The sequence below is a fragment of the Triticum aestivum genome, chromosome 1B (assembly GCF_018294505.1).
Source record: "Triticum aestivum cultivar Chinese Spring chromosome 1B, IWGSC CS RefSeq v2.1, whole genome shotgun sequence".
Classification (NCBI taxonomy): domain Eukaryota; kingdom Viridiplantae; phylum Streptophyta; class Magnoliopsida; order Poales; family Poaceae; genus Triticum; species Triticum aestivum.
In genome coordinates, this window is record NC_057795.1 from 284,233,873 (window position 1) to 284,246,523 (window position 12,651).

Genomic DNA, 12,651 nt, shown 5'->3' on the forward strand with positions numbered 1-12,651 from the left:
ATCAATAAAGCTTTCATCTTATATTCGCAATATCCAGATTGCAATCTCAGTTTCTTGCTTGTTCTTCGTGTGCTCGCAGGAAATAACCTCTCGGAGTTGATCCTCGTGGTCAGGTTGATCGTGCTCCGGCGTGGTCAATAACCTCTCGGAGTTGGTTTAGCGATTGCTAAGGCGCGACGTCCTTGCACGTACGTAGTCGGATAGTCAAAGTCTACTCCTCCGAAACGATAATCACCATCTCATCGAAAGACGGGACACCTTTGCCTCTATCATCTCCTCTCCTCCTTCTCCTCCTCCCCATCTTCTTCTTCTTCTTCTTCTTCTTCTTCTTCTTTTGCTAGTTTATCTCCATTTGGTCTTTTAGGCTTAGAGTAGGCAACCGAGTTTGGTGCAGGGCTCCTCTTGCCGCCATCACTTGATGCCTCCTCCTCCTCATCATCATCATCCAAATCAATAGTTCCCTTGTGTTTCTTGCTCTCCTCTTGGACTTCACGGGGCTTCCATTTCTCTTCATCCTTCAACACTTCGTAGCAGTGGGGCAACACAAATGCTCTCCCTTTCTCGACCTTACTTTTATTGGTCTTCTTCTCTTCTCCATGAAACAAGTTTCTGCAATATTGAGCTACAAACAAAATAACACGTTACTACTTGAAACACAAAAGGTGAAGCATGAACATGGAACATAAATAAATGGCATTTACCCCATCTCTATCATTAGTGCCACTGGGTTTATCGTGTCAATCAACTTCATTGCCGTCACCCACTTTTGACAATCTCTGTTGATCATCGACCACCGGGAGAAGAGATCTACCTGTGCGCTCAATTCCACTCTTGTTGTGTGCATCAAAGAACTCATTCATACGAAACCAATATGTATCTCTAGATTGGTCCCCTCCAACTGTGGCATCCATAGACACGGTCAACCATGTATTGCATAGCGAGACGTCTTCCTCAATGGTGTAGTTGCACACCCTTCCTTTCGGTGCATCGACGATACACTCACCATCCTCATCCACTTCATACTATGATCATCTGCATGCACTTCATTGGTTTGAGAACAATGACAATTATTGGAGTGAACACTCATTGTTGACATGTATGTGTCATCATTGAAACTACAAAGTACGATAAAGAAAACCAATCAAGCTATCCATATGTATACATTTATCTAAAGAACAACAAAGAAAAGGGGAAAAACTCATACCTTGTGGGCATTTCATCAAACACCTTGTGCGCATCGGCCGCCGACGCTACAAATTGCGAGCTATCCAGCGCTTTGGGCGGCAGTCAGGCGGAGGTGCAGCCGGACGCGCTGCATGTTTCTTCTTCGGGCGCCTAGAAGCGCCGTCCACTTTCTTCTTCTTTTCGGACGTCGTCGTCGTCACCGTCGCTATATTTGGTCGCTTGGAGACGGAGCCCCGTGGCTTCATGGCGGGCGGCGGCGCCATTTCACCACCTTGCGAGGTCGTCCGGGGCGCCATGAAAAGACCGTGCGCGAGACCGGTGCTTGGAGGAGGAGGGGCGCCGGCGACAAAGCCAAAGGTCAACCCCACGCTAGGGTTTTGCGGCAGCGGCGGCGACGAAGGGGTCGCGGGTGTAGGGAGGGGTTGGCGGGATGTCGGCACGACCTTCTATCGGTGTAATTTCGCTGGCGGCGGTGCGGGGCGAAGGCAGGACGACCGAAGAGGTCAGGGTGGCAGTTGGTCACTCGCGCGCAAATATTCGCTGGACAACGCGCGGGAGCTGGCGCACCAAATACACAACACTCACGATGCCGTTTCCCTCATCGCGCTGAACCAACTTTACTGCGCACACGATTTTATCATGGCTGCTAGAGCGTCAGTTTCGGTCCCGCGCACGCTATGAAGTCGTTGTGTGTTGGAGATGCTCTTAGCCACGACAAGTCGACAAAAGCCAATTCTATCGAGCAGCAATTCGCCCGTACGCAGCTCTATCTCTCGCCAATTCAAAAAGAGAGAAGAAAAAAAAAGATTACCTCTATCTCTCGCCGCAGATGGCGAACAGCTAACCCTAGCCGCCGCCACTGCACCGGCGCCTCCCCTGCCCCACTGACTGGCTTCCTAGGGCTGCCCTCCGCCCGTTTCTTCACCGGCGCGTTGGTCGCGACCCCGCCACCCTCGCCAGCGCTGGTCCCTGCACGGACGGCACCACGCCGCCGCCCCGTACAAGATACTGCACCGACTCCCCAGCCCGTCCTCGTCCTAGGGCAGACCCCACCCCCGCGGTTCCGCTTTCTTAGCACTCTCGCCGTCGCGCCGCCGTGAACCAGGCATGACGACGCGTATCGCGCCCGGCGTGGGCGCGAACCTCCTCGGGCAGCACTCGGCGGAGCGCAACCAGGACGCCACCACCTACGTTGGCAACCTCGACCCGCAGGTTGGTGTTCCCCCGCCCCTACTCCCCCCCTCCTATCCATCCCTGTAAAAGTATAGATCCCCACCTTGCTCTGAGAGCGGGATCCGTGTATCCTGTCGGCGACGCCGTCCAGTTTTTGCTTGATGAATATGGATTTGTCTTGCGCGGTCAAAATGGCTAGTCCCTGCTGCTAAATACATGGCCTTCCACTGTTTCAAGTGCAGCAACGCTGTCACGTGCATTGGCCGCTAATCATTCGTTGGTGTAATGTTTAGATGGACAGGAGTCGACTGTTTAGATGTGCATCAATCACATTGCTATTTGATAGTTTGTAACTGGGATTATTTTTCCTTTCTTCAGTAGGAAATTATAACCATGGAGTTCTGTATGTGTTTTCTTTTTTTTAGGGAGTATGTGCTTATGGATGATTGTAAGTTGCAACAACTCAATCCTGTTGCTTCCATTGAGAAATTATAAATCCACTTAAGGAACCTGTGCCTTCTTGTATATTGTAGAACCGCATATTCCTCCCTTTGGTATCATTATTTCCAGACATCCATGCTGATAGTTCTTCCTGTATCATTTTACAGGTTTCTGAGGAATTACTGTGGGAGTTGTTTGTCCAAGCAGGCCCTGTTGGTAAGTAGCATGTCCACAATGGGACACTTTTCCTGCCCTATAATGTACAGGTTGATTCTTGTTGTGAACTATCTTCCAGCATCTTGCTCTAATCGATTTATATGTTTGGTGCTGAACTGCGGACCATTTTCACTTATACCGTGAAATAGAAATTTCATCTCAAATATCATGTGAATAAATTAGTGAGTTTGATGGTTAATAAATAATGATCCCTTCTTTTGTTTGTAGTTAATGTCTATGTCCCAAAAGACAGAGTTACAAATCTACACCAGGGCTATGGGTTTGTAGAATTTAGGAGTGAGGAAGATGCAGATTATGTAAGTCTATTTGTACTGGCGTGATAGCAATTTATTTTACCTTCATTTATCTCATCTAGATGTAAACTGTTTTATTTTTGAATTTTTGCTTTGCTTTTTGTAGGCTATTAAGATTTTGAACATGCTCAAATTGTACGGAAAGCCAATAAGAGTAAACAAGGTAATCACTTCTCTTGACCCTCCCAGCCTTCCTCAGCACTTCTGCAGCAGTTATGTAATACTCCCTCCATTCCTTTATATAAGGTGTATTAGTTTCGGCACGGTGACCAAGGCACATAATTATAGACAATGTAGGACGAAATCGCTCTTGGCTAATTAGTTGATTATCGACAAGTAAATCATTTAGACTAGTAAAGGAAGAGATACACGCAATCGAGAGAGAGATACTTTCCTTTTTTCTCTACAAGGAGATATATATGCAATTAGGAGAAATATACTTTCCTTTTTCTGGAGGGTTAAAAGCGGAATTAGGATGAATTAGAAGAAATGCACCTTACATTTTGGAATTTTATCAAAAAACAAATACACCTTATATAAAGGAACGGAGGGAGTATATAGTAACTGGACTAACACTGAGATCCCTTACTTTTGAACTTTATGATAGTTGGTAGTTTAATCTCGCATGCTTAGAAATTTAGATGATACTTCAAAGGGTTTTTATCATTTATGCCACTAGTCGTGCCCAACTATTCAGTTTTGCCACTAGGAGTTTCAACTGGTCAAAAAGGCAATCGCACCATTAGGCGCATGCTCAAAAATATCACTAGACACCATTACTGTCAGCTAAAAGCCCGTTTACCATGTTATATGACCAAAATACCCATGGACCAACATGTCAGCTCTCCCTCTATCTCAATACGATAAAGTGTGGGTCCCACTCGATCCCCAACGACGTTCTTATTTTCCTCTAAAAATTATTCGCTGACTTACTCTTGACAAGTGGGGTCCACATTTATCATTGTGAGATAGAGAGAGGTGACATGTGTGTCTAGGGGTATTTTGGTCATATAACATGGTCAACGGGTTTGACCTGACAGAAATGGTATCTAATGGTATTTTTGAGCAAGCATCTCACGGAACGATGGCATTTTTGAGTAGTTGAAACTTCTAATGGAAAAACTGAGTAGTGGGACACAACTAGTGGCATAAATGATAAAAACCCTACTTCAAAACATCGACAAACTGATACCAAATTCCTGATTGGGGGGATTGGATCCGTTGAGTAAAATAAATGTCTTCAAATGTTGATATTACTCTTTCCCTCTGATGTTACTGCTACTGTTTGAACAACTTAATTAACGTGGATGATCATCTTGTGGTAAACTGTCTGATTGACAGAGTTCAGTACTTTGAATTCTCATTTTCTATTTTTACAAACCTATTGCTTCCTGGTAACTTGAAGTTTCTTTATTGTATGTAGTCCACATGAATTTGTTTAATGATACATCATACAGTTAGGATTTTAATCACAGTGACCTAATATGACTATGCCATCTTTTTCCAGGCTTCCCAAGACAAGAAGAGCTTGGATGTGGGTGCGAATCTTTTTATTGGCAATCTTGATCCGGTAGAAACCTAAAGCCCATTTTCTCTTATTACTTTATATTCATATTAATATATGTAGCTAATAGTTTTGTGTTTGCTTTGTCAACAGGAAGTCGATGAGAAGCTTCTCTATGATACCTTCAGTGCATTTGGTGTGATTGTGACCAACCCTAAGGTGACAATTATATAAACTTTCTGCATTTGGCTATGTACTTGCTAGCTAATTATCTCACGTCACAATGGGAACTGATTTCATCAGCATTAGCCTCTTATTACGATCTCCAGAATCAAAGAAGAGCAATCGTTATGCTTAAATTAACCTAATATTATTGCATTTGCTTGTCTGGTAGTCTTCCTTGCTTCAGTGTAATACTTATCTGGTAGCATCTTCTTGATTTAAAATTACCCTACATGCTCCCTGCACTGTTCCTCTAATTATGCCATGATAGGGATCAAATGAGTTAAATATTCTATCTTCTTTTCCCTTTGCATATTTGACGCAAATGCATGTTGGTGTCATGACTGTCATATTCTGAACTTCCTTTTTCAAGATAATGCGGGACCCTGAAACTGGAAATTCTCGAGGTTTTGGCTTTGTGAGCTATGACTCCTTTGAATCATCTGATCAAGCTATAGAGGTAATGTCATTCGCGCAATACTGCTCTATATTTTGGCTTATTGTGATTCTGTCATATGTTTCAACTGTTACCTTTGCTGTAATTTCCCAGGCCATGAACAACCAGCATTTATGTAATCGGCCAATCACTGTCTCATATGCTTACAAGAAAGACACGAAAGGAGAGCGCCATGGCACACCAGCAGGTATTGTATTTCGAAATATCTGTTGAGCTAGTTGTTTGGTTTCTTGTACAATAACATGGATCAGCTCTTGCTTATGTTGAAAGAATAATGAAGTTGGTTGTCTAGTCTTTATTAGGTTGTAACATTCTGGACATCGACTCTAGATTGCTATACTTCTCCAAATCCCCGCATTTAAAAAAAACCTGTTGTCTAATCTTGATTAGGTTGTTCCATTCTGGACATGGACTTAGATTGCTATACTTCTCCAAATCCCCGCATTTAAAAAAACCAACTAGACCAACAGGGACTTATTTGGGGAAACAACCCAGACACACACGGACACACCCTCTGGAGCCGAAGGCTTGAACATGGGTGGCAGGCCGGGCATGCTGTCGGCTGTGTGCCACTGGCTAACTGGTTGACGCCGAGTTCCCCACATCCCGACATTTGTGCTTTGACATTTTAGGTTCTTTTTAGTGCACAGGTTTCCTACGGAAATTTTTCCTGTGATGTCTGTACGGTTTCCTTAGGGAAGGGAAGGTTTCCTATGTTTAATAGGGTAAACATAACATCCACCCAAGACCAAAGGAAAAGCCCGTTCCTATGTTTTGGAAGCCTGTAGGTTTCAAGGTTGCACTCCACCTGATTCCTATGCCTTTTTGTGTTCCTTTGTTTTGCACTCACATGTACCGAACGGGCCTTAGGGTTTCAACTTTATTGAAAGTGATTTCCTTTCAAGTATTTCATCATTTAGTAAACATGATGGATCTTGATCTGATTTGTTGAAATTTTCCTGGAGGCATTTTTACTACCATATCACATGTTGTCACTGCTCTTGCCACCATTGCTGCCTATATATGCTGTAGACGGCTGTCTTGATCTGAAGATCTTATTATTACTACTTTTTCTTAACTTGTGATGACTCTGTTGTTATATGTTGGCAGAGAGGTTGCTTGCAGCGAATAACCCAGGATCTCAGAAGCATAGGCCTCACACAATGTTTGCAACTGCTCCGCCAACCCAAGGGCTTCAAAATGGTGGTGTTGGTGCACCTGTGCCACGGCCTTTTGCCAATGGGAATGTCCCAGGACAGATGCAACATGTCAGACTGCCGCCGCCACCTGTTGGTCAATACCCTCCCATGCAGATGCATGGACAGCCTGCCTGGCCTGGTCCTCCACAGAATATGCAACAAGTACCACCTCCTATGCAACAGCAGCTTCAATACAGGCTTCCAGGGATGCCCCCACCGCCGCAAAACATGATGCCCCCACCGCAAAACATGATGCCGCCACCTCATCACATGGCCAGGCCGCCTCCGCCACCTCCCAATATGCAAGCACCACCTATGTGGAGGCCACCCCCACCCCCACAACAAGGTGGTGGAATGCCGCCACCTCCAATGTCCATGCCACCTCCTCCACCGCCACCTTCTGGTTAAAAATACAAATGGGTTCCATTTTGGGTTAATTTGGCGCGCAGCAGTTGTACCAAGGGTGTTAAAATTCTTTCATATATTGTCATGTAGCTTGCAGCACTAGGAGAATATCAGAATTGAGAGAATTAGCGGACGGTGATACAAAATGCGTGACTTTTGTGATTGCATGTACTGTACCCGCCTTGTGTGGGTGCTGCTGCTGTGTGCTCTGCTTAGGACAATTATGGACCGTGGTCTGCTATGTCATCATTACATTGTTACTACTGACATGATCATGTTTTTAAACAGGCCCCTGGTCATTGACAGTTGTCGCTCAACTTTCGGCTATTTTCATGAAACAAGTAACACAATGCTTTTTCTATCAAGGTATTGTTAGGTTGAAAAACATGTTTGGCTGTGCGTTTATGAATAAACCGTTGGGCGTCAGGCTATAGTGTTTGCTAGCACCCACCGTTCTGAAATTTTATTTTGTTTAATGACAGTCTCTTTGGATGCAGTCCAGTGAGCTTTCCCTTGTAAGCCAGCCTGTATTTTCTTCTTTGGCTGAGATTACAGGGCGGTTAGAGTTAATAACCACACGAATGAATGAACTTTGTCACAACAGCTACACTGAGGCTACCTTGCAATATTCCAACACATCCCCATGTGCTGGTACATGGACATGGTGATGGTGGGTATCTATATTACTGCTGCCTACATATGTCCCTAGTGTCAACTTTCCCCTCTTTTTCTACCTTTCCCCGACTGAATCATAATAACCAAACCATGTGTTATGTCTCAATCGAGTCTTACAGACCATATTAGGGCAAGAACCAAAGTAGTCAACGATAGTATCAACTGAGATGGGCAGCTCCGATGGCCGCTATTGGCATAGACCATCCCAAGGGAACCATACCCGTTGCCTCCACCTCCTGCACTCCCACCGCCGGTTGCCGATCCGGCATAGTTGAACCCGACGTACGCGGACGCTTCGCCATTGTCCCTGGCAGAAGAAAACACACATTAGGCCCTGTTTGGATCAGCGTTTCCGTTCTAAATACATCCGTAAAATATACAGGCCTCGGTCTGTCGTTTCATTTCCGCGTGTAAATTGCTCATCAGTCGGTAAGTTACACGTGTAAACAAAACAGCCCCGTATTATTTTACATCCAATCCAAGCGCGCCCTTATGAGTAAGATACCACCACGAAAACCGGCAACGACTGCTTACACAGTTGCTTTTGGGTATTGGTCAAGCTCAGATCTAGCAGCGCTGTCATGAACGCGCACTGGAATAAGAATTCGGTTCCGGGGAACACGGTACGGGACGACAAAAAGGTCACGGGACACTACCTAGATCCAAACGCTCAATTAACTCCCGGTACAAGGTAGTAGTAGAACAATTGGATTGTTCCAAAAAAGAAAAGCCAAAACGTTTGTGTCTAGATACTCCCCCTGTTTCTTTTTACTCCGTGTATAAAACTTATTTGAAGTCAAACCACGTGATGTTTGATCAAAGTTATCTTAAAAAATATTGAAATTTACAATAGAAAAGTTACTCCATTTGTTCATTTTTGTAAGTCGTTTCAGACAATTTGCATGTTGTCTGAAATGTCTACAAGGCCTTATAAAAGTGAACAGAGGGAGTATATAGTATAGAAAGTAATTTCGTGATGCATCTAATGATATTGATTTCATAATGTGAATGTTGATACTATTTTTTCTTATATAGTTGGTCAAATTTTATGAAGTTTGAATCTGACAAATTTTATATGAGACAAATTTTATGAAGTTTGAATCTGACAAATTTTATATGAGACAAAAAAAAAAGAAAGGAGTAGTATCATTTTGAGCAAGATTGAAGTGATGGGACGTAAGATTCCGGGACAAAATCAGTGATCAGCGGCCCGGCGGGCTATTCTTCTCTACTAGTACTAGCACTACCAGGTAGCAGTAGCTACTAGCACACACGTTATTTTTTGTCCTTTGTTTTTTGAGAAACCACGTTCCTTTTTGTCTCTTGGTTTGACGATGGAGCGTCCAGGCCGCGGATGACAGAGCCACGGGCTGGATGATGGCGCTCTCATGCACGGCCGAATTTTTCTCGCTTTCACCCATGCGAGTGCCATGGGCAGTCTGAATTTGTCAGTACATCACTAGTATCTCTGCACTTGTACCCTGTACTATCTTCATAGTGCTCTGCATCTTCTAGTGAGAAGTCACAGTTTAATTAACCACCATGCTCTGTACTACAGGCGGAGCAAAGCATGGCCCGGTTTAATTATTAATTTAAAAATAAATCGACGCCCGTGTCTCTGCGAAATCGTGAATGAATCTTTCGACGGCATAACGCCGACATGGTTCGGCCAACGTGGTACGCAGCGCACATCTAAGTCCACGACATTATGGCCGGGCGGCGGCGGTCCTCGGATGCACATTCCCACTGCCAGGGAGGAAATGATTTTTGACTCCGGGCGCGGGAATGGGCGACTCGGGGCCGGGGACGGGGTGCAGTGCGGGGTGTCCGGCACGCACCCCGGCAACCGATGCCCGTTGGAGGAAGGCAAATGAGTAAAAAAGAAGAAGAAGAAACAAAAGGCAAAAAAGTTGGGGAACAAAGGTGTTCACGTGGGACCCGACAGCCAGCCGCGATCGATCGCAGTTTATCGCATGGTACGAGATATTTCAGCCCCCTGACCCACCCACGTAGACCGCAAGCCAAGGGAAGGGAAAGCGTAGTACCTTGGCCCGCCGAGGACGCCGGCGCCCATGGTGAGCTGGTCGACGAGCGCCGACGACTTGGGGTCGACGCCGCTGGAGGCCTTGTCGTAGATGTTCTCCATCCCTTCCCCGGAGGGCACGAAGAAGGCGCCGTTCACCATCATGTCCCCCTCCGTCCGCCAGTTCCACCCGCTCCACTGCCCTTCCTCCGTGTCCACGCGCTTCGTCACCTGCAACCCAAACCAACCACACCCGCTCATTCAAACTACTATCTGCTGGCCGTGACCTCAGCGGTTGCCTCAACCGGGCCGGGGAGCCTCGGCCCTCGGATGCCACCCCTGCCTCCGGCTGGCTGGACCAAAATCGGAGAAGCATGCATGCATGCACGCGCCACCTTTTTTGTAAAAATAAAAGGAGATGCTCCTACTACTACTACCAACACCAAAGAGAGAGAGATGGGGTAGTACTATGCACATTCATCGATCAGTGAGTGGTACCATTTCGCAGGACCATCACTAGTGTTCATTAATACAAACCTCATGTAGTACTAACTAGCAAAATAACCGCAGAAATGAGCATGATTTTTAACAGAAAACCCGGACCACTTTCCAGTGGAGAACACGTACGGGAAGAAAGAAAAATGGGACATGGAATAACAGGACAATGGTCACAGTACTTATTTGGCAACCACCGCATGGTACCGGCCCATCCACCGCCCAAAACAGAGCAAAGATCCAAACGAGGCGGTGAAAGCACAAGAACTCGGCAAGCAAAGAAAGGAACAGAGCAAACGGAGACCCAAAACCATGAGCAAACAAACCGAGGCGGCACGGCAAGAGAAAAGCACAAACCTCCTTGGCGTTGGGGTTTGCGGGGGCGATGTAGCGGTTGCCCTGGCTGTTGATGGTGGGGCTGGCGCTGCCGCCGATGGCGTACATCTCCCACGCCGTGTAGTCGTTGTTGACGATGTGGAAGTAGCCCCTGCGGCAGCGCGGCATCCGCTGCACCAGCTGCACGCCGAAGTGGTTGAACGCGATGGTCACCTGCATCCCCGAGTCCGGGAGGTACCCGTCGCTGTGCCCCAGCAGCATCACCTCGTCGTGGTGGGAGAAGTAGCTGTTGGACACGGTGATGCCCGTCGACCCCATGATGGCGTCCACCAGCCCGTCCGCGCACCGGGACAGCGCGCAGTGGTCCACCCACACGTCCCGCGCCGAGAAGAGCGAGATGCCGTCGCCGTCCGACCGGGTGCGCCACCCGTAGTGCGTCGGCGACGACCGCACGTTCGCGTTCCCCGCCGGCACGCAGTCGTGCACGTGCAGGTTGTGGATGATCACGTTGGACACGTACTGCAGCGTGATGCACGCGCCGCCGGCGACGTGCACGTTCGCGCCGCGCCCGTCGATGGTCTTGTAGCTGTTCACCAGCAGCTCCTCGTTGAGGCGGATGGTCATGTCCGCGGCGAACACGATCCACAGCGGGCCCTCCTGGATGGCGGCGTGCCGGAGCGTGCCGGGCGCCGGGTTCACGGGGTCGCGGTCCGAGGAGTCGGTCACAACGTACAACGGCCCGCCCTTGCCGCCCAGCGCGTTGCGGCCGAACCCGATGCCGCAGTCCGCCAGCCGCTGCCGGTCCTTCCACCAGTCCGTCCCGGCGCACCGCCAGCAGTCGTCGATCGGGTTGCCCGTCATGCACCCGCCGCCTCCGCCCGTCTCCTGCATCCGCCGCCGCGACGTCGCCACCTTGCTGCCCATGCCAACGCCGACACGCCGCCGTTACGTTGCGAAAGAAGCGCGTAAAAAAAGATTGCGAATTTGAAGTTTGCGCTGCCACATTGCGAGATTTCGAGGATAAGGTAGTACCTGTGGAAGTCGGCGACGACGGCGGCGGGGTCCGGGAGCGAGGAGTTGAGCAGGGGGAGGGAGGAGGCCGCGGCCCCGAGCAACAGGAGGGGGAGGAGCAAGATAAGGAGGGTGGATTTTGGGGCTCCTGCCATCTCCGGTTGTTCCTTTGGCTGGACTAGAGGGGCCGGAGTGGAGATGCAGATGATTTTATAGCAATGCAGGAGAGTGGCAGCAGGCAGCAGAGCGGGCGGGGCAATGGGGCTGAAGTTCTTGACATTTGGAGCTTGGGATTGGGGCAGCAATGGCCAATGGGGGGAGCGGGGGAGTGGTGTGAACGGGGAAGGGGAGAGAGAGAGATAGAGGGGAAGAGGAGACGGGAGGGGAGAGGAGGTGATTTGGTATCTCCTGGAGCAGATTTCTTCCTTGCTTGTTAAATGATACAGAAGGGGAATGTTTGGGAGAGGATAGAAATGCAAAAATGTGAGAGGAAGGGAAGGGAAGTAGGCGGTGCAACAAAGAAGTACAATAGTTCTCAAAAGAAAAAGTACAATCGGATCATGGCGACATATTTTATGCCACGCCATTCTTTTTGCGGGGACAAATATTTTATGCCATTAATTTGTTAAACAGTCGCTCAATCGTCTTGGGTTAGAAAATTTTATTTTTGAGATGGTGCATTGGGATGAATTGTGTGATTGCCCAGTTTGCCTAATGGGCAGGTGAATGCAAATTCATGAAGGAATCCCATTTTCAGTTTACTCACCAAAGACGAAATCATCGTTGAAATAATTTGGCTCGCACATCATCTTAGTCACGCCATCGAACTCCAAATCTTATACCCCGCTTGACGTCAACCACGAACCTAGCACATGATCCACGTCTTCTAGTTGTCGTTAATGCAAACCACTATCTGCTACCCGCTCCTGCACTGTCTCCCGAACTTCGCATCTGCGTTGGATCTAATGATGTCGCAAGGGTGGAGTCCGAGGACA

The 12,651-nt window shown here is 47.7% G+C and overlaps 2 protein-coding genes across 2 annotated transcripts; one reads left to right on the forward strand and one right to left on the reverse strand.

The window, feature by feature from the left end:
- The first annotated feature begins 1,922 nt into the window (after nucleotides 1-1,922).
- Nucleotides 1,923-7,433, forward strand: LOC123119632 (splicing factor 3B subunit 4). Its single transcript, XM_044539495.1, has 9 exons — nucleotides 1,923-2,397; nucleotides 2,967-3,015; nucleotides 3,244-3,332; nucleotides 3,436-3,492; nucleotides 4,837-4,899; nucleotides 4,987-5,052; nucleotides 5,429-5,515; nucleotides 5,606-5,699; nucleotides 6,623-7,433. The coding sequence occupies exons 1-9, from the start codon at nucleotides 2,293-2,295 to the stop codon at nucleotides 7,117-7,119; spliced, it is 1,107 nt and encodes a 368-aa protein (XP_044395430.1). The 5' UTR covers nucleotides 1,923-2,292; the 3' UTR covers nucleotides 7,120-7,433.
- A 269-nt stretch (nucleotides 7,434-7,702) lies between these two features.
- Nucleotides 7,703-12,123, reverse strand: LOC123119621 (probable pectate lyase 5). Its single transcript, XM_044539483.1, has 4 exons — nucleotides 11,678-12,123; nucleotides 10,667-11,561; nucleotides 9,837-10,045; nucleotides 7,703-8,098 (listed from the first exon to the last, which is right to left on the reverse strand). The coding sequence occupies exons 1-4, from the start codon at nucleotides 11,809-11,811 to the stop codon at nucleotides 7,894-7,896; spliced, it is 1,443 nt and encodes a 480-aa protein (XP_044395418.1). The 5' UTR covers nucleotides 11,812-12,123; the 3' UTR covers nucleotides 7,703-7,893.
- Nucleotides 12,124-12,651: the final 528 nt, after the last annotated feature.